Here is a 20,952-nt window from a genome sequence, read left to right as displayed (position 1 = left end):
TGGGGTCTGGGCTTCCTTACCCCGCCTCAGCCTGCCTGCCCCGAAGGGGGAGGGGAAAGGCTGTTAACACTGAAAGGCTCCAAACTGGGTTTGCAGCAGTGGTCCAAAATCCATGGCAGGACAGGAGGAGGGCAGGGGCCCCAGAGAGAAAAGGCCAAGGCCACTGTCCTGGAGGCAGGGCGATGGCTAGACTTAGGGGACCTGGTCCCCTACAGAGGCTTCAGTCAAGCTCCCTCCCGTATTGGAGGGAGATGTCCTGCACCGTGGGGACCTGATCTTAGAAGAGCTCATTAGATAGCACCTAGTTGGGGACACTAAGGCCTAGAGAGTTCAGGTGTCTCCTCCAAGTTCACAGTGTGAGCTAAGGGTAAATTGGGGACTGGAACCCAGACTTCCTGTCCTCATGTCTACCGGCCTCGGCCCGCGTGGGCACTCGGGCTCGCCTCCTGCTCAGGTCTCCGCTTCAGAAGGGCGGAGGGTACCCGCGTCAGACGCTCCTGCGCCCAGCGCATCTCTCCCTACTCCGCCCCTTGGGATCCTTTAAGAGGCGGGGCTTGGCTGCCAACCGCGGCCCCGGCAAAAGGCTGGGACTTTACTCCCGCGGCGGAGAACGAGTCCGTGCTCTATCTGCTGCCGCAACCGCCGCGCCCGGAGCCTGGGCCACGATGAGCGGCAGAGTCGGTGATCTGAGCCCCAGGCAGAAGGAGGCACTGGCCAAGGTGAGCCCTCACCCCGGCCCGGCCCCGCCCCGGGCGCTGGCCCCCATCCTCTGGAGGCAGCGGGCTGGGTGGGGGGCGAGCGCGGGTCCGCGGCGGGCGGCGGAAGGAGCGGCAGCTACCGCACCGCGAGGTCCGCGGCCGCCGCCTCCCTCGCTCTCCTCCGTCCGCCGAGGGGACCCCGGGGAAGTTTGGCCGTCCCGGCCCCAGCCGCGAGCGAGCCCTTGGCGCTGCCACCTGGGAAGAAGCGGTTGCTTGGAAGCCCACGGAGGCAGCTGAGGGCACAAAGGCAACGTTCATTCTCGGGACTGGCAGCCGGGCCCTGGGGGCAGGGGCAGGGGCAGGGCCCTAGGTTTCCTCCCATTTCCGGGAGGTTTTCCTCTTGCAGGGGCAGTGGCACGATGGAAAGGGCCGGAGGGCTTCTTAGGAGACTTGGATGGCTCCTGCTCTGGCACCAAGTCTCTCTGCGACCTTGGGCAAAACCGGTCCTTCTCTGTTCGCTCCTTGAGGAAAGGAATTGAGGAGGTTGGACCAGATGATGTGGAAAGGAGCAGCTTCAAGTGCAAAGCCTAGGATCCTACCGGTGACTGACTGGGTTGGGGCTAGTTTGAGCTGAGACCAGCCCCCCACCCCGTCCTGCAACCCAGGCCCCTCCCTCAACCCAGGCCCCTCCCGGGCTGGGGACTTGGGCTGATGCTCTTCAGAAGGCAAGGAGGTAAGCCTGGCTTTGCCTCGGCGCCTTGGCAGAGGAGGGGGCAACAGTTCCAGAGCCGGACCCTCTCCCACCGGCTGGATCTCCCCTGCTGCCCTTGGGGAGAGAGGGAAGGTTGGCTGTTCTTGGAGCTGGAGCTGTTTGGGTCCAGTCTTAAGGTCTGGAGGCTCCACAGCAGTTTTCCATTGCTGAGAAAGTGGTGGAGGGGGCGGGTGGCAGGTGTCTTCTGCCATGGTAGTGGGGCAGAGGCTCCAGTCCCATGGAGGCCTTGCCCCAGGCTGGGCCTCCCCATCCCAGGGAGGCCGGGTAGGGAGGTTTCAGATTTTACTGCTGACCTGCAGGGGAAGTCAGGCAGAGAAGGGATTAGGTGGTGATTAAACTAGATATCAGGGGCTGGGTAGTGTCCTTGGTAAGGGGTGGCTTCATGCCAGTCTCCCTGGGGGTCTGGGAGCTGTTTGGGGGATGGGATGGTTTGAGTCCCTGGCTGACCTAGGCAAGGGGCAGAGGTGGCGGGTCCTCATTGGTCCTCTCTGTGGCTGCCCTGTAGGTCAGTGACTAGGGAAAGGTGAGTGGCTGGGAGCAGGAGGCTTTGGGACAGCACAGCACGTGGGGGCATGCTCACCTACAGGGTAATGAGCAGTTGGAGGGGGTGTGGCCATCCTTGGGGTCATGTCCAGCTCTCTTGTTTGGCACTCCCTACACTTTCCCCCTTCATGGCTTCTGGCTGGAACTGTTCCCTCCACCTGGATTGCCCTCCTTCCTCCTCCTGCTGCCTTTGGAGTCCTTCAAGCCCAGCTCAAATGTCATTTTTTATATGAAGTAGTGTGAGACCACCCTCTTTCTGGCCCCAGTCAGCATCAAATTCTTCCTTCCCTCTGCTCCCTGGACACATTGCTCGCCATTCCATTACTAAGGGGACAGGCCATGGTGGAAAGAGTGCATGCTCTGGCCTCGGACAGACCGGGGTTTGCATCCCAGCTCTGCTGATGACTAGCTGTCGACCTTGGGCATGTTACTTGGCCTCTCTGAGCTCTAATTACTTCATCTGTAAAATGGGAGCAGTAATATCTCTAGAAGAATGAATAAGCACCGAGGTCGGTGCTGGGCACACGAGGAATGCTTGGTAAACTGACGCTTTTACTGTGGCACACCCCCGAGTGTCTACTGTGGCGGTTAGCTGGGGGCAGTTCTGCCCAGCCATCACACTGGAGCGTGTAAGTGCACACAGCCAGGCAGGGGCAGTGTCTTACTCCCTTCTCACCTCCTCCTGCTACTCAGCTCCCACCAGCATGACCGTCAGAGTGTCCCATGCTGCCCAGGTGCTCAGCCAGTGTCTGCAGAGTTGACCCGTGTCGAGCAGGGGTCCAGCAAAAACCTCTATGGAGAGTCCCGGGCAGAGGGTGGTCAGGGTGGGACCTGCTACTCACCCAGCTGCCTCTCCCTACAGTTTCGGGAGAACGTCCAGGATGTGCTGCCCACTCTGCCGAATCCAGATGACTATTTTCTCCTGCGCTGGCTCCGAGGTGAGGAAAGAGGGGCTGCGGGAGGCTGGGGCAGGGGCTTGGGCTGGGGAACAGAATAGCACCCTCTGGAAACCCTGCCCCAGGCAATCTCAGAATCTGGAGTATTCAACCTTCAGAACCAAAAGTGTTCTTGGCAATGATATAACCTCAACCCTCCTGTTGGATAGATAATGACACTGAGGCTCAGAGAGGTGAAGTAACTTGCCCCAAGTTGCACAGTGTTGAATTGCAGGCAGGGAGAGGACTAGAGCCAGGTCAGCTGACTCCCAGCCCGGTGCCCTTTCCATCCACTCGATGAATCTACTCTGCCGATGGATGTGGGGAAACAGGTTGAGGAAAAGCCAAGAAAGGCCCCAAGCTTGTGGGAAGTTGGAGGCAGAGCCAAGTTTAGAACCAGAGTCTTGGCCCGTGGGAGAGACTGGCCCTCTCTGTGGCAGCTTGAAGGAGGGGCAGAGTGCACGGGGAACACGGGGGGTGGGGTTCAGCCTGACCTAGGTTAACAAAACTCCCCTCAAGCCACCATCTGGCTCCAGGGCCCTGAGATCTATTCCAGCTCTGCCCTGGCCTGGCTCTGGTACCTGGTCCAGGGGTGAACATCTGTTCGAGGCTCCTCTCTGGGAGAGCAGGATGAGACAGGGTGCCCTGCCTATGGCAAGATGGGACATGACAGTGCTATGCCCGTGGTGATGCAGTGTACACGTTTCTACTAGCATCAGGGTCAGACTCAACCCCATGCTCCAACTCCTGAAATCCTTCCGTTCTTTTCTTTCTCCTCCTCTCCTGTGATTCAAGTCATGTGCCACCCTCTCTGGTTCTTGTGACACACTTTTTTTTTGGCTTTGTAGAAACTTTATTGCCAGACATAGAAATAATAGAGAAAATTCCTCTGTGTTAGATTAGCAGAGATTAAATCGTGATAACAGAATCAGAGCCCAAAATATTAAAGTATAAGTCATGGCCAATTACTTATTTATAGACACAGACACACACATGTATACCCTGCGAGTCTTGGGACAGGGGAAGAGATGTATTTTCCTTTTCTGTCCAGAAACCGAATAGAGCTGGCACACTCTTGAGAGGCTGCTAGCTAGCAGGCCACCCAGATCAGGCCCTGTGTGCCTCTGAAAGTGCCACTTGCCCTTTTCCCCCTAAAAAGCTGTGAACTCCCCCCACCCCACCCACTCAGAGAGGGTGGAGAGGCAGCGAAGGGGCGGCAGTGGAGTCAGTCCAGAGCTGGAGGACATTTTGGCCCAGCCTTTGCTGAAGGGCTGTAGCTAGAAGGGGGCGGGTGGGGAGAGTGGGCAGACAGCGCTGCATTAAAGGGCCAGCTGCAAGATGATCAAACAAACTACCCAGCTACTGTGAGGTGGGGGAAGTGTGGTTTCAGAGAGCTGTTGAATTGAACAGCTTCGCAGCTCTCTTTTTATCTGAGAGAAGGCTGGCCTGGGGCCCTGGTTTCCCAGGCACCCCAACTCCCCAGTCCTGGGATAACCCCTCTCTTTGCAGGAATATAGAAGAGTGCAGTTATCCTCATTTGCCAGATGAGAAAACTGAGGCTCAGAGAGGAGAGGGAACTTAGCTGAGGGCACACAGCTAATGCGAAGGGGAATCAGGGCAGAAACCTAGGGCCCCTGATTCCCAGGCCAGCGTCCTCTCCAGTAAGCCACAGCTGCCTCCTGAAACCAAGCTCTGCCTCTTCAAACTGAGGAAGTATCTCCTCTGAACTTTATTTGTGCCTCACATTTCCCTGGGCAGGAGCTCAGGCCTGGTCAGACTCTACTGTGAATTTCAATTAGGGTTTTTGTCACCTTGCTTTGCTTTGCTTTTCTGTTTTTGCCACGCCGCGCAGCTTGCGGGATTTTAGTTCCCTGACCAGAGATTGAACCTGGGCCCTCGGCAGTCCTAACCACTGGACCACCAGGGAATTCCCCTTTTTTTTTTTTTTTTAGGGAAACCTTTTCTTTTTCTCCTTTTCATCTAAAGGAAACATTTGCAAGGCACGTGCCAGCCGAATGTCTTTGTCTAATCTAGGTGTGAGTGAGCTCTGGGTTCCTCCCTTTCTCCCTTCCCCCAACATGAGCTTGGCTTTCTGCAGGCCCCCAGGCCCGAGAGCAGGCACACAAATCACTGCCTCTCCCCGAGTGGGCCTGAGCTCTGGGCACCCCAGCGAGGGGGCTCAGATGGCAAGATAAAACGAGGAGGTGGAGGAAACCTGTGAGCCTGGCAGAGCTCCTTGTTTTCCAGGACAGGAAGAGATCAAATAAGAACCCAGGACAGCTTGCTCCCAGGCCGGCCTCTCTGGCAGTGCCCTAAGCCATGCTTTGAGCTGCCCCTGACCAGGGTGGCAGGAGCCCTGGAGAGGCCTGACCCAGCAGGCCTGGGGAGGCATCAGGCCGGTACTGCCAGGGGCAATGGCAACTCGAGGAGGGCCCTAAAAGACCCTGGATGTTGGACCCCAGCAGCTAAAGGTTAACTGGAGAGCCTCCCTGAGATAAGGGGGCCCGAAGTTCACCACCACTCCTGTTCCCAAGGAAGATGACTCTCCTCACAGCTGGGTGTGTCCCTCCCATGGAGGATTCCCACTTTCAGGTCCAGCTGGGCTCCCCCATCATGATAGCATGGTGCCATGCATCACATGGCATCTTCCAAGTGTTTCTAGCTCACTGGATGATTCGGCCAGAGACGTGCAGTATCTTGTCCAAGGTCAAACAGGAAGAAGGTGGAAGGGCTGAGATGCAAACCCAGATTATATTTCTCTGAAAGCTGCCCCCTGATGCTACAATGGCATGTGAAGGGTGACCATGAGAAGGAATTTCCCAAGAGGGAAGGCTGCTCATTTCTGCAAACGTGTGTCTAGCACACATGACAGGGTATGGCATTGGTCAAATCTCTTGTCGCATCCTTGGGTGCAAGAGAGTGGACTGCATTTCAGGGCAGCAGAATCAGGGAATGTGCTCGGCCACTCCCGAAGAGCAGTGATTAAGGGGCCGGTGACAGTCCAGAGGGCAGCCTGTCTGGCCCAGGTTCCAGGGCTGTCAGCAGATCTGGATGTCAATCAGACCCACAGAGGACATACAGCTGGGAGGGACAGTTCATAGGTCAAATGGCAAAATTGGTCAGAATCTGGATCTCAGAAACTCTTTAAAAGATGAAATGCAGGGGCTTCCCTGGTGGCGCAGTGGTTAAGAGTCTGCTTGCCAATGCAGGGGACATGGGTTCGAGCCCTGGTCTGGGAAGATCCCACATGCCGTGGAGCAGCTAAGCCCGTGCACCACAACTACTGAGCCTGCGCTCTAGAGCCCGTGAGCCACAACTACTGAGCCCATGTGCCACAACTACTGAAGCCCGTGTGCCTAGAGCCCGTGCTCCACAACAAGAGAAGCCACCGCAATGAGAAGCCTGCACACCACAACAAAGAGTAGTCCCTGCTCGCTGCAACCAGAGAAAAGCCTGCCTGCAGCAACAAAGACCCAACGCAGCCAAAAATTAAAAAAAAAAAAAAAAAAAAAAAAAGATGAAATGCAGCTGGCCATAACAAGATGAAATCTGATAGGGATAGATCCAGAAAACCACCTCTCAACCTATGGGGTAGAGGCTTCATAAGCAGCACAGGTGAAAAGAATTTGGGGGTTTCAGTTGACTGTAAGCTTCGCCTGAGTTAAGGGCCTGGCCTGGTGCCGAGAAAGTTCTTAGGCTTAATCGGAGAAGGGTAGGCAACACCTGTGCTCTGGACCACACACTTCAAGAGGGGCACTGGCAAACTGGAAAACATCCAAAGGGAAGTTGATGGACTTGAGACCAAGCTTTGAAGGATGGTTAAAGGATCCATGGACGGGCAGCATGATAGCAGGGAGCACTCAGGGTGGCAGCACAGAATTTGCCAGTATTGGAAAGGTGGTCACGTGGCTGAGGAAGCAACCCCGCCCCTCCTCTCTGAATGTCTCTGTAGAGGGTCTCTGCTCAGTACAACAGTGAGGGCTGTGTGCAAATGGCAGCTTGGATTGTTTGGGAGCAGATGGCCTTGGGGGGCAGGGAGGTCTTTGTGTTCAAGCTTGAGCAGGACAGCATGTCAGGGTTTGTACATGAAATAGAGTTGAGCCAGGTGAAATCTAATTCTGAAACTTTCTGGGAACCCTGGGAAGAGGAGGGCCCTCTGTGTCCCCCTGGGGTATGCATGGGTCCTTTGAGGACATGGCAAGGTTGACTGGAGGCTCATCTCCCCTCCATCCTACTGGAACATTCTGCCAGTCCTGCCCCAGATTATGCGGCATCTGTATTCATCTTTGAACCACAGGTCAAGCTCTCAGGACTGGATGTAGACCGTGGAGGAGGTTAACTTTGTGGAAGGAGAAGGGTAAATGATAAGGGGGTCCAGGGTTCGCTTTCCCTGACAGGAGATAAGACCCTTCACCCGGGCTTCCCTGGTGGCGCAGTGGTTGTGAATCCGCCTGCCAACGCAGGGGACACGGGTTCGAGCCCTGGTCCGGGAAGATCCCACATGCCGCGGAGCAACTAAGCCCATACGCCACAACTACTGCGCTTGCCCTCTAGAGCCCGCGAGCCACAACTACTGAGCCCGTGTGCCACAACTACCGAAGCCCACGCACCTAGAGCCCGTGCTCCGCAACAAGGGAAACCACCGCAGTGAGAAGCCCGCGCACCGCAACGAAGAGTAGCCCCCGCTCGCTGCAACTAGAGAAAAGCCCAGGGGCTGTGGTGCTCTAGAAGCAGTGAATGCCCTCACATTAGCTTCTATATGTGGGGTGATCTGAGAGTCAGTGGGCGTTCCAGCACAGGAGCAGGGAAATCTTCCCATTCTTGGCGCCCAGGCTGCTATCCTAACCCTGACCATGTTTCCCTGTTACAGCAAGAAGCTTCGACCTGCAGAAGTCTGAGGCCATGCTCCGGAAGGTGAGACCCATTTGGCTCCAAAGCCCACTGTTGCCTCCATTCCTGCCCATCAGAATCACACCGTGCTTGGACTTCTGTCCACCCCCTCCCACCCCGATCACTGCCTGTGGCTTATGTGACATATCTGAGTATTAGCCGACCCGTACTGCCTTATCCTCCAGGGCAAAGTGCATTCCCTTCCCTGGAAACAGAGCTTTCATAGTTCTGGGCCAGCCAAGAATTGTAATCTGTTCTGCTGAGACCTCTGAAACAGGCACTTCCTTCTTTTCCATTCCTGCTGGTTGCCTTCTCGTGACTTACCTGTGGTCCGGTAGTCTGTTCGTGCTGTCACCCATTGCTAGATGCCTGTTAAGGACCACCCCCTCCCCGCCCCGCTTTTTTAAAGCCCTCGTGTGTTTGCAGCATGTGGAGGTCCGAAAGCAAAAGGACATTGACAACATCATGAGCTGGCAGCCTCCAGAGGTGAGAACAGATTATCCCGCCCCACACCACGTGAGGTCTGTTAGACCCACGATTTGTATCCTGGGTCTATGGGACTGGGACCCTCAGAGGAAAGGTCTGACAACGCCAAGTCATTGAATGAGTATCCATTGGCACCCAGGGGCGGATGAACCCAGAGGAAGGCCCTGGACACCGGGAAGGTGTGGCCGCCCGGGGCCTGCTGACCAGGCGCCCCCATCTCTGTCTGGGCCCAGGTGGTCCAACAGTATCTCTCAGGGGGCATGTGTGGCTATGACCTGGATGGCTGCCCCATCTGGTACGACATCATTGGACCTCTGGATGCCAAGGGTCTGCTCCTCTCAGCCACCAAACAGGACTTGGTCAAGACCAAGATGCGGGACTGCGAGCTGCTTCTGCGGGAGTGCGCCTGCCAGACCGAAAAGGTGAGGGGACCAGCACAGCTGAAGAGGAGTTAACGCCCGGTGGAGGTGGTCACGCAGAAGTGTGGGTGTCACACGTGGCTTTAAGGGCAGCTTTAGGCCCCGACGTTTAGATTTCATAGACCAGTGAAATTGCAGTTTTAGGGAGTGATCTATGTTACTGAATTTTTATTTTTCCAATAAGGACTTAGAAAACACTAACCAGCTATAATTGCCATAATTAACCCGCCAAACTATAGGGACGGCATTGTCTCAGAATAAAGGGCCGTCCTTTAATTGAGTAAGGTTTAGCTTCATAGAAAACGTGCTACGTTATCATTACTTTTCTCCTGTTACCTGGGCACCAGGGGAATCCTTGTCAGGGACCACTCTATCCTTGGACAAGTATTTGGGTGCCGCTGGTGTCAGTGAGCTCAGATTCTGTGCTTCCCTAACTCTGAATTCAGACAAAGCTAAGGACAGCTGATTCTCTTACTGGAAAAAGACTGAAGAGCAAGGCGGAGCTGCCATGGTCCTCTCCCCTGCCCTCCTCCTCAGCAGTCGTAAAGATCCAGTGAGACCATGTGATACATTTGGGGACATTTCAACAGTGTCTTCCACATTCACTGAAAACCTAGTGTGCGCAGAGGCCCTGTGGGGCTGGGCATGCAGAGAAGCGTTAGGGATGCACCTTAAGGGCTTAGACTGGACAGAGAGCATCTGTGCCTGCGAGATGAGTGGCTGCATGGGGTGCAGAGGACGAGGGGGGCCACCAGGTCAAACTGCAGAACAGAAGAGACTTCAGATGTAATCTAAGTTCACCCAGTTGTTTACTGGATGAGAACACGGAGATCTAAACGGGAAGGGTGACTTGTCTAGGCCACAATTCTGGCCTGGGGTAATTACCTCGATTTGGAAAACCCTAGGTACGGCCCTGCTGGATCTGGTTGCAGTATGGGCACAGGGTACAATCAGCATTTTCCCTGAACCGGGGTGGGCTTCTGTGTGTGTGTTGTGTGGGGGGCAGCCTGATGCGACTTTCTGTTCCTCTGTCCCCTGCAGACGGGGAAGAAGATAGAGACCATCACCCTGATTTATGACTGTGAGGGGCTTGGCCTCAAACATCTCTGGAAGCCAGCTGTGGAGGCCTATGGAGAGGTGAAGGCCAGGGCTGGGGGGTGGTGGGAGGGTGAGAGGTGAGGGTCGGGGGGTGGGTCCCTCTGCTAGGAGGCCCTGTGGGGTGGGGGAAGCCAGAGGAAGCAGGGCCTCCCTCCCTGGCACAGAGTTCTGAGCCCGCTGGATTCTTTCCACAGTTTCTCTGCATGTTTGAGGAAAATTACCCCGAAACACTGAAGCGTCTTTTTGTTATTAAAGGTAAGTTGGCATCTACCTGTGATGAAGCCCAATGGGAAAGAGGGGCCAAAAATATTACTGGGACAGATTAAGGAGAGTGAAATAGAGTGAGCCAAAGTCGGGGGTGGAGGGTGCGGTCTTAGGACCTGTTCAGAAGACCGACCCCTGATGTACGCAGACCGCTTTATAATTCACAAAGCTTTTCGTATTCGTTACCTCCTTCGAGCCACCCAGCCCCGTGAGAAAGGAAGACCATCCCCCCATACAGACAGGAAAGCCGAGCCTCACATAGGGCTGCCTGTGTGGGCTCCACAGCACCAGGGAGTGCGTGGCCAGACACTGGGGGCTACGGCGGACACTGTTAGGGACAGAGTGGGGACTGCTCCCGGCCTCACGTGGCCTGGTCTCTGTTCCAGCCCCCAAGCTGTTTCCTGTGGCGTATAACCTCATCAAACCCTTCCTGAGTGAGGACACTCGTAAGAAGATCATGGTCCTGGGGGGTGAGTAGCCCAGACTCTCCTCCACTCCATGGCACAGCTGCAGCCCCGCTGGGGATGGCATTAGAGGTACGGCCAGAGCTGCCGGGGCAAAGGCTCCCTCTGCTGGTTTGGGAGCAGTGGGACCCAGGAGCAGCCTGGGCCAGAGCAAGGGGTTTCCTGTCTGTTTTCCTAAGAACTCTTTCTCTCAGACACTCTGGAGAAATTCAAAGATGAATGAAATGCCAGTCCTTGTCCTCAATGAGCTTGCAGTGAAACAGGAGACCTTTAAGAGAAAGCTAGGACACAAACTATAGAAAAGGCACTAGATGCGGCAGAGAAGGGAGGTCACAGGAGCAGAGGTTGCTTTCAGTTGAGGGCAAGTACACACGGCTTCATTGGATGGGTTACCTGCTGTGTGCCCGGCCCTGAACTAGGTAGGTGTCAAGGCCACAAAGGTAAGACAGAGTCCCTTGAAGAGCTTGTGGCCTCTCGGAGAAGGGAGACACAAACAGATGTATATCAGCACGAGATGTTACATGTAAAAGAGAGGAGTTACATGTAAAAGGAAAAGCCCATGGGAACACTGAGCAGGGGCGCTCACCCCGCCTAGCCTGGGGAGGGGGCGATGCCTCCCTCAGCTGCAAGCTATGGAATGAGTGGGTGAAGCAAGGCAGGAAGCTGTTGGGCAGAAAGAAAAACCCTGAGCAAAGACCTTACACACCATGGCACGGGCAGCTGAAGAGGGCGCACGACAGGGTGTGCAAGAGATGATGTGGAGAGGGAGCCAGGTGCCAGGAGCTGGGTCGCAGAGAATCCAGGGCACTGTGTCGGGAAGCTGGGACACGACTCTACAGGCCACTGGGCACCAGAGAGGAGTTCCTGAGCCGGGGCAGGGGGTGGGGTACCAGGATCTGATTCTCAGGACAGATACCAGTTTGTACACCACGGCCACAGCCTGCGCACCAGGTGTTGCAAGCCTGAGCCAGGGCGGGGGCTGTAGGGACGGAGAGGAGAGGGTGGATTTCAGACTTCCATAGGAAGTGGAACAGCAGAACTCAATTGACTGGATGTAGGAAGGGAGGAAGAGAAATCTAGAATGGCTCCCTGGTGTCTGGCATGAGTGATAGCATTGCAGTCACTCTGATGCAGTTAGTTCCACTGGGGAATAATACAATCAGAAGGAAAGGCTTGAAGTTGAGTTCTAGGAGTCTGTGAGATGTACACATGTTGGGGATGCCTGGGCCTGAAGCTTAGGGGCAAACTCCAGTCTGGAGATTTGGAGTTTTAGATAGAGACAGCACCTAAAACCTTGAGAGGAGATAAGACTGCCCACAGAACAGAGGCTGAAGCCTGGGGAATATCCAGGCTCAAGGACATGCAGAGAAAGAGGAGCCCACCAGGGAGTGGAGAAGCGATTGTGAGTTTGGTGGGGAAGCGGGCAGACGGACACTGGATAGGCAGGGCAGCAGGAGAACATCAGGGGACAAGGGGAAGCCAGCAAGGAAGACCCATGGGAATCAAGCCAGCCAGGGACAGGCAAGAGTCGAGTTTGGCTGGAGCGTGATGTGGAGTGGTGGGAGACAAGCCTAGAAAGGTAGATTGGGACTGGCTCGTGGACGGCTTAATGCCACCTGTGGAGTTGAACTGGGGGTAGGGAATTCTGGAGGTTTCTGAATGTTCACCTTCAGGCACCACATTGAAAGTGGAGGTTTTCCAAATGTGTGCTGAGCCTGGGTGTGGTGCAAAGCAGTCTGGAAAGCACAGGACTTCTGGGTGCTGGTCCTGGCTCTAGTGCAACAAATTCTGTCCTTGTAGCCTCAGTTCCTCTCTGTGAGATGGGAAGAATCCTTCTGGCCTTATTCCAACCCTCCAGCTGAACTGGGTGAAGAAACACAAAGTCTGAGGAAAAGGCTCTAATGATTTTTGGCTTTTCTGTGGCTGCCACCCACCATGAGCATGAGCCAGTTCGGTTTCCTGGCAGCGGGGCTGCAGAGGAGGTTCAGTCAGTTCCCCCACCCACACCTGAAACCCTTTCAACCAAACCCGCCTCGGGCTGGGAAGGTATAGGATCTTCAATAGAGGAGGGGAGAAATTCACCCTGGGCTGGTCACTGGTACTTAGCACAGATTAAAGCACCCCTGGAGTTGCATGGTCACAAGTCCCTAGAAATCTGAAGGCTGGGAGACCCTGGACCATCCCTGTGGGTTTACAGGCATCTCCAGCCACAGAGGAAGCTGGGTGGTACCCTGTGACCTGGAGCTGCTCCCTATATCTGGTCTGTCTCATCAGCACGGAAAGGTTTCCAGTATCAAAATATTGTCCTTGGCTGATACTTGTTTAGGAATCTGGCAGAGAAGTGGATCTCAGCCTTGGTTGCACTTGAGGCAAACTCTCCTAGTCAGGAAAGGGCTTGGTTATTTAAAAAAAAAAAAAAAAAAAAAGAGCCAAATCACGGGTAGCCAAATAGCCTACAAAACAAGAGCAGAAGTGAAACTGTGGCTGGGGTAAAGCCAAGGGAGCCCATTTAAGGGGTCAGTCTACAGTGATGCATTCATTCAATAAATCACGAGTGAGCACAGTAGGTGACAGTGGTCATGCCCTCACGCTCAGTCTAACTAGGGCAGATCATGTTGACTGCCCTCCTGCCTGCCACATGCGCTGTTCCCTCTGCGTGGAATGCCCTTCCCTCCTTTCTTTGTTCCCTCCCACTTGCACTTCAAATATTTGTATCTCCTTCCTGGGAGTGATAATACACTCTCATACAGGTAGGGCATTCTACAGTTTACAACAAACACCCTCTCAAGTACTTAGTTCACTTCACTCCCACCATAACCTTGCAGGGCAGGAGGAACTAGGCTCAGAATGAAGTGATTTGCCTCAGGTCGCTTCGCTGGCCAGAGGCAGTGGGGACAGGACCTCTGTATCCTGCTTCCTGGTCCAGAACAGGGCAGTCATCTGGGTGACAGCTCCTCTTGAACCCCCTGCAGAGCTGTGCGCACGTCCTGTGCTCCCAATGCCCGTGTTTTGTGTGCAGGGGCAGACGGGTTTTTTCTGCCTCTTTTGTGTAGACTGCCAGGGCTGTGATGAAATCCTGCCTAGTGGTGATCCTTTTTTCTCCTTCCTTCCCTCTCCTGCCAGCAAACTGGAAGGAGGTTTTACTGAAACATGTCAGCCCTGACCAGCTGCCTGTGGAGTATGGGGGCACCATGACTGACCCTGATGGAGACCCCAAGTGTAAATCCAAGGTATGGGTTGCCAGGGGCCAGAGGTGACCAGGGACGCCTGGCTCAAATGCACATTCCAGCTCACTCTGTGCTCTGCTTCTAGATCAACTACGGGGGTGACATCCCCAAGAAGTATTACGTGCGAGACCAGGTGAAACAGCAGTACGAACACAGTGTGCAGATTTCCCGGGGCTCCTCCCACCAAGTGGAGTATGAAATTCTCTTCCCAGGCTGTGTCCTCAGGTAGGGTTCTGGACCCTTCCAGGAGACCTGAGCCTTCTGGCCATAGGTGCCGGGGGTGGGCTGGGGTGGGAGAAGCCCTGGTGGCAGGACCCCAGAGAGGGCACATGCACACGGAATCATGTCTAAGTGGGTGGGTGTCCCCTGCAGGTGGCAGTTCATGTCGGATGGTTCGGACATCGGTTTTGGGATTTTCCTGAAGACCAAAATGGGGGAGCGGCAGAGGGCAGGGGAAATGACAGAGGTGCTGGCCAACCAGAGGTACAATGCCCACCTGGTCCCTGAGGATGGGACCCTCACCTGCAGCGATCCTGGCATCTGTAAGTCTCTGTCTTGGCTCGAAGCCCCTGCTCTAGCTGTCTGCCTGGGAGGTCCCTCTTTCTCCATGGATTTAAGGTCTCACACTGTTAGAACTAGAAGTGGAGCCCCATCAGTTTCAACCTCTCTTGCATAGGTGAGGAAACCTAGGCCTGGAGAGGTGAGATGACAGGCTCAAGGTGACCTGGTCCAGGTGTAACTGGGGCTGTGACTGCCATTAGACATTTCCTGGGTATGTGCCTTCCCCAGATATCAGAGAGGCAGAACACGTTACGTAGGTGTAGGGATCACAGGGTGAGCAAAGTGCTGACAAACCTAGCCTTGACTCTGCTGAACTTCACTCATCTCCAAATTGATCAAAAAATGGCCACAGAACATGAACAGGAAGTTTACCCAAGAGGAATAAGAATGGCAAACAGGCATTTGAAAAGGTGTTTAACCTCACTTAGCTTTGCAATATCGATTAAATTCCCTTTGACTCAGCAATTCTACCTCTGGAAATTTATCGTACAGAAATATTTACACAAAGACACAAAGATATAGGTACATGGATGTTCCTAGCAGTTTGGGAAACTGACAGTAAACTAAATGGCCTTAAGAAGGTCTTGTTAAATGAATTATGGTCCATCCATATAATGGAATACAATATATGCATTAAAGAGAATAAACTGACATATAAGATGTCTGATACATGTTAAAAAAAAATAAAGCATGAGACTTAGCATATATGGTATATACTCACTTTGGCTAAAAAAGGTCAACGGAATTCTGGGGTTGGCCGCTTTCACCTTCTGAGATGGCCCCACTCCGTCTGTGGAGTATGTTTCTCTAAATAAATTCACTTCTTACCTATCAGAAAAAAAAAAAGAATTCTCAGGACTCTGCTAACGCTAATGGTGGTTATCTCTGGGGTGGTAGGAAGCTTATAGAGGGCTTTCGTTTCTTTATACTGGCCCTGCAAATACAGGTTATGTTACAAAGAACATGTACTACATTTATAAGCAGAAAAATCACATACACACACACACAAAACCCCCATCAAATCTCCAGTTTCCTCTCTGTCTGAGCCAAGGGGCCAGGCATGGAAAATCAGTGACAGCAAGGGCTTTGTCATCAAGCTGAGATGGACTTGACCACTGACTAGTCCTTAGGCAAGTGACTTGGCCTCCCTGAGCTTCAGTTTCCTGATTGCTACAATGGGGATCAAATTCTCTACCTCATAGGGACACCTGATGATGAAATGAGATCAGGTCTGTGCAGCACTTAGCGTAATGCCTGCCACGCAGCACTCAGCGCACTGTGGCCACCATTATTATTATTAGGGCAAAACCTGGGGGAGAAGGGCCACTGGGGAGATTGTGCCAGAGATGGGAGAAGCCCTCCGCCCTATTTCCATGGCAGCACTGCCAGAAGTCTGAACTAGCCCCACAGATGTCTTGGCCTCTGTACTTGTCCACACCATTGCCCCAACCTCAGATCCTGTGTCCTCCCCCACAGCCCAAGCAACCTCAGTCTCCACTGCCCGCTCCTCACATATACTCTGTGGTCTGGCTCCCCAGGGAGGAGAAGTATTCTTGTTAGCGAGCTGCCGGGTCCTGAGGGAGAAGGGGGTATACTGTGTGCTTCATCAAGAACAAGGCTTAGGACCAGCCCAGACACTGCCATCCTCAGAGCATAAAGCATTTCGTACATATAAGCTGGAATTTCTCTTTTAAAGGACAGGGAAGCTGAGGTATAGAGAGGGGATGTTATCTCTCCCACAGTGTAGCCCGCATAGACACCAAGAAACGGAGACAGGAGAGAATCCTAGGGTCCTAGTGCAGGATCTCGTGACCATAGACTACCCTAGAGGTGATCATGTGACAGAGGAGAGAGTGGGGTCCCAGACCTGGGAATTAATTTACCCAAACTCAGTAGCAGAGCCCAAACCGTTTTCCAGCACTGCCCACTACCTCTCTGTAGTACCATGAACCCTTTAACATAATCAGGCTTAGGTTTGCAAATCCCAAATTATAGTTCCCCTTGGATATATTCCCAGATGGAATGTTTATCTGCCTGTGGGGCCTTGACTGGGAGCTACTTATTGTCCATTCTCAGGAGGTGAAAAGGCCGCAGCATCCATGCCCCCTGCCCAGGTATAAAGACAACCAGGTGGGGTCGGCTGTTGCCTGGGCCATGGCTCAGGTTAGAGTTGAGCCCAGTGAGAACCCAGTGTTAGGTTATAAGCTCACCTGTGGGCGGGTGATGCACTTGGAGAACCAGGCGACCCCCTGCAAAGTGGGACATAATCACCCAGTGGAGAAATTAAAACTCTGTGCCAGCTTCCAATGCTGAGAGCACATTAACCCTCCCTGGGCTGCTCTGGTCCTTTCCCAAGCGTACTCAGTTACTGAGAACCAACGTTTAAACTGATTCCACTTTTTTTTCTCCCAACTAATATTTCCTGAGGTCCTGAGTGTAGAGTACTCTTCTAGGAAAGGAAAAGATTCAGAAAAAAAGATCTGGAGCATGCAATGTGGTCTAGAAGAGCTGAAGCACTGTAGGAAGGTTAAACAGCCCCTCTAGGCACCAGAAGACCCGGTTTCTGAGTCCAGCTTTGCCAGTAACTCTCCGAGTGTCTCTAATTAGATTTTGCTCTCTTTTTCCTTAAAATGAGGGGAGTAGGCTAGAGCAGATCTTAATCTGGGGTCTATGACTCCCCAGAGCAGTGATTCTAAATCTTTAAAGACCAAACACTTCCCTTTTATAATAAGTGGTGTCTAATGTCCCCTTTACTACTCTGAAATGAAATTCATAGATATTATAACCACCTACACACATAATTAAAAAGTCAATATACTCTCCTATCTGGAATATAAAAGAGAAATAAAAGGACACTAAGAATATATATGTTTTCTCAATACATAAATGAGAGGGCACAGTTACCCCCAGCTCCTCCTCTCTTCAGAATGGTAACTTCCCCATTGGGAACCACTGCCCCAAAGGGTCCATGATGGGCTCCATGGGATCTGAAATTGTATGCTTTCATCAGATTCTCAGGGGGGTCAGTTCCCCAACAAAAGTGAAGGAGCCCTAGCCTGGAGGATCTCTGGGGCCTCTACAAGTCTGTGAGTACATGATTAGTGTCAAAATGAACCACTTCCCTCGGGCCTGGGTGTCACAACAGCCCCTTCCTTGCTTCTGAGGTTAGAACGTCATGCTAGGCAGAGTCATCTCAATCCTGATGCTTGGTCCAAGGAGCTCAAAGACTTCTTCTCTAGCATGACTGACTGGTTGCTAAGGCTCTGTCATCCAGGTCAGAGAGGAAGCTTCCCTCTTTCCAGAGGCACCATTGGTCCTGAAAGACCTCTGGCTCAGAGAGAAGATCAATGACTAATTACTCACTTCACACCATGAAGAAAAGGGTGAGTGGTGTGTCTACCCTCAGTCTAAAACTATGCATTTTATCCAGGGGCAGAAAAGGGGAAAGATTAAATGCACAGGGTTTTTTTGGCTGGGAAGAGTTAGAGAAGACCAGGATAGGGAAGGGGCAGAGCTAGTGTTTTTGTTTTCCCACTCTGTTCTTTGGAAGGGGTGTTTGACTGGAATGGAAAAATTTCTAAAAAAAAGAAGGGTTAGATTAAAAGCAGTCTGTTCCTTGGCCAAGGGTTGGAAGCCTTTTCTGCCAACTGCATGCCCATTTTCTCTCCCCAGAGGAAACCACTAACAGATCTTGTGTATTATCCTACCAAATATTTTCCATCCCTTTAGAAGCATTATGTGTTTCCATAATATACAGGACATGTGCCCACCCATATACATTCATAGGAATTATATCTGTTATTCAGTGTATATTTGAAGGAATTTTTAAATTGTAAAACTTGTCAATGTAGGTAGACCAAGTAACAAAGCCAAAAAAATTTTTTTTACATATATTAACAAAAATGTTAGAAATGGTTTACAAATTGTTCTGCAACTTGCTCTTTTTAGCCTAAGGATATATTGTCACTAGTTTCCCCAGTCACTTCTATGAAGCTCACCTCTTTCTTTTTATACAGAATAGTATTTCAATAAAAACTTTTAAAGCAATTCTTCTTTGAACATTTTAGTTTTCCTCATCTTTTATTACTACAAATAGGGGTGCATTGAGCATCTTTGTCTATTTATCTTTCTGTGGGATAAGTTTCTGGTTCAAAAAGTTTGCATATTTTACCTTTTGTCAGAAACTGAACAGGATTAGGCTTTCTAGGGCCCAACTCAGGCAGCAGTGCAGGCCAGAGGGAAATTCCAGCTCCATCCCTTCCTCACTGTGTGACACAGTGACTTTCTTTTTATATAACACAATACTAATGCTGAACTCATGAGTTATTGTGAATAATATATATAGATTGCCATCCCAGTATTGAGTCACATAAATAGCCATTGTTACCATTATTATTATTATTATTATTATAACTACTGCTGCAACTAATTCTACTCCCTCCTTTCAAGACCCAGTTCAAGCTCTAACTCCTTTAAAAAGCCTTTCGCATGATTTCAGTCTACAGGGCCCCCTCCTTCCAAGCTGTTACAGATGTGACTGTCTCTGCCACTCATCTGGCACTTGGCATGTTCTGTCTTATATATTTTTCTCTTCATGAACATCTTGTAACCCAGCTAGACTAGGTTTCAGAAGGTGAAGGACCATTGCTCATGCTACCTTCATCCTCATTACCTACCACACTGCCTTGCTCAGTCAACCAAAATCACTGTCTCTAAGCTCTTTGTCAGAATTGCCTGAATGTCTGTTTTTTCCACTCCCCTCAGATGTCCTGCGGTTTGACAACACCTACAGCTTCATTCATGCAAAGAAGGTCAGTTTCACCGTGGAGGTCCTGCTTCCAGACAAAGCCTCAGAAGAGAAAATGAAACAGCTGGGGGCAGTCACCCCAAAGTAACGCCTCCTCCCACAGCAGGCCTGGCTCCCTCAGCGTCTCCCTGTCAGTTTCTATCCCTTGTAGCAGTCATTTTCCCAGCACTCTGACGCCCAAAGAAACTGGGTTAGAAGAAAGACCTCGGGGCTGGATCTGGGGAGCCTTCATTTCAGAATTAGGAAGAGGGAGACTAGATGGAGTGGGCCTCCTTGCCTCTCAAATTACTAAGAAGTCCCCAGGGGCTGGGCATCGTGACAGCATGTGTCTTAAAAGCTGTGCCAACTTCACCTGTCCAGTGACAGATGAGACAGGAAGAGGGGTACCATGGGGTGGCAGGGAGGAAATTAGGAAAAAGGGGAGAGATTGAGACCTAACACTTTAGGGAAGCTAGCTGCAGGGGAGGAACTTGCTCCCAAATGAACATGTAAGTCTAGATCATAATAAGGAGTAGCAAGGTAGCCGGTTGCTAGAGTTATGGTGGGGGTCTGAGGCTCTTCTGAACTTTCTACCGAGGCTAGGATCTTTTGGCTTTTCCCAGGTCTCGGGAGGGGGCCCGAGTCAGCATAGGTCTTCCGTTTCAAGGGTAGACAGGCAGGCCTCTCCCTCACCTCGAGGAATCCACCAATTCCTGGGTCCCACTGGCTGCCTCTTTAATTACTAATGATTGTCAGTGACTCAGAGCTTCCTGGGACAGTGAGCTTTGGTACCCAGCCACTGTCCTTCAGTGCAAACAAAGCACAGAGAAGTTACCTCCAGGGATCCCAGCTCCGTGAAGGGCCAGGGAGGCTGGCGGTGGGTGTGAGTCCTGAAGCTTCCACCCCTCAGAAACCCAGGCCCTGACCCATCCTGGGGAGATGGTCTGGCCAAGCTGAGGGAGCAGGAGTCAGGGGCAAGGCTGGCACTGACAGGAGGCCCCGAGGCCGCATGGGTCCCAGCCAGACCCCCCCCAGGAGGATATCCCGACCTCGGTTTACAGCGCTCTGTTAGGAAAAGTAACCAATGAATAAAGAACGTTCAGCGCGCAGGGCGTGGAAGTTAGTACCTTCCGCCTCGCTCCTCACAGTTCCTCACACAGGCAAACTTCCGCCTCGGGGTACCAGCTTCTCCCCGCCAATAAGCGGGGCGCATGCGCAGAAGCCATCTGCTCGTCTTCCGTGCGCTGACGGAGTCCCGACGGCCTGCTCGCCCCCTGATTGGCCCAGCCGGTGGGCTGTCCTCCGCCATCTTTACTAAGGGTGCACCTGACCACCTTCACGGTCAGGACGGAGGCCCCGCCCAACTCGGGCTTCTCTGAGCGCGCCAACTAGTGCGGGTCTGGCGAGCGCGCGCGGCGCCTGCGGTGGGCCTGGATTGGGAGGGTGACGGAGAAGGGACGATCACGTGGTGTTAGGGACCGTCTCCTAATTCCGTGCAGGCACTGCCAGTGTTTCCGGGGTTGAGGATCACTTTGAGTCGCGATCCCAGCTTCCTGCGAGATCACAGCTGACCTGGCTGCCCTACACGATCCTACAATGATGAAGACTCTCAGGGCTGAAATCAGGGACCTCAACAGGGAGGCTGTGACCTTTATTTGATGATAATAAAGCTAATTCTTTAATGAGCGTCTCCTGGGTACCAGGCAACAGCCCTGTGCTTATCGCCTTATTACAAGGACTCAAGGAAATAATACACTCAGAGCGCTTAGAAAGCCTGGTACAAGTGTACGCTCAGTAAATGTTGGCTAC

The 20,952-nt window shown here is 52.6% G+C and overlaps 1 protein-coding gene across 1 annotated transcript; it reads left to right on the top strand.

Annotated features, from left to right (window-relative positions):
* The first annotated feature begins 580 nt into the window (after positions 1–580).
* Positions 581–20,825, top strand: SEC14L2 (SEC14 like lipid binding 2). Its single transcript, XM_068562592.1, has 12 exons — positions 581–719; positions 2,876–2,951; positions 7,819–7,862; positions 8,265–8,324; positions 8,558–8,746; positions 9,785–9,880; positions 10,036–10,096; positions 10,492–10,575; positions 13,693–13,799; positions 13,882–14,021; positions 14,169–14,338; positions 19,122–20,825. Exons 1-12 carry the CDS (start codon positions 666–668, stop codon positions 19,250–19,252), a joined length of 1,212 nt encoding a protein of 403 aa, XP_068418693.1. The 5' UTR covers positions 581–665; the 3' UTR covers positions 19,253–20,825.
* The last annotated feature ends 127 nt before the right edge of the window (positions 20,826–20,952 follow it).

The sequence above is a fragment of the Eschrichtius robustus genome, chromosome 14 (genome assembly GCF_028021215.1).
Source record: "Eschrichtius robustus isolate mEscRob2 chromosome 14, mEscRob2.pri, whole genome shotgun sequence".
In the NCBI taxonomy this organism is placed as follows: Eukaryota; Metazoa; Chordata; class Mammalia; order Artiodactyla; family Eschrichtiidae; genus Eschrichtius; species Eschrichtius robustus.
This window is presented reverse-complemented; position numbering and strand designations above follow the sequence as displayed.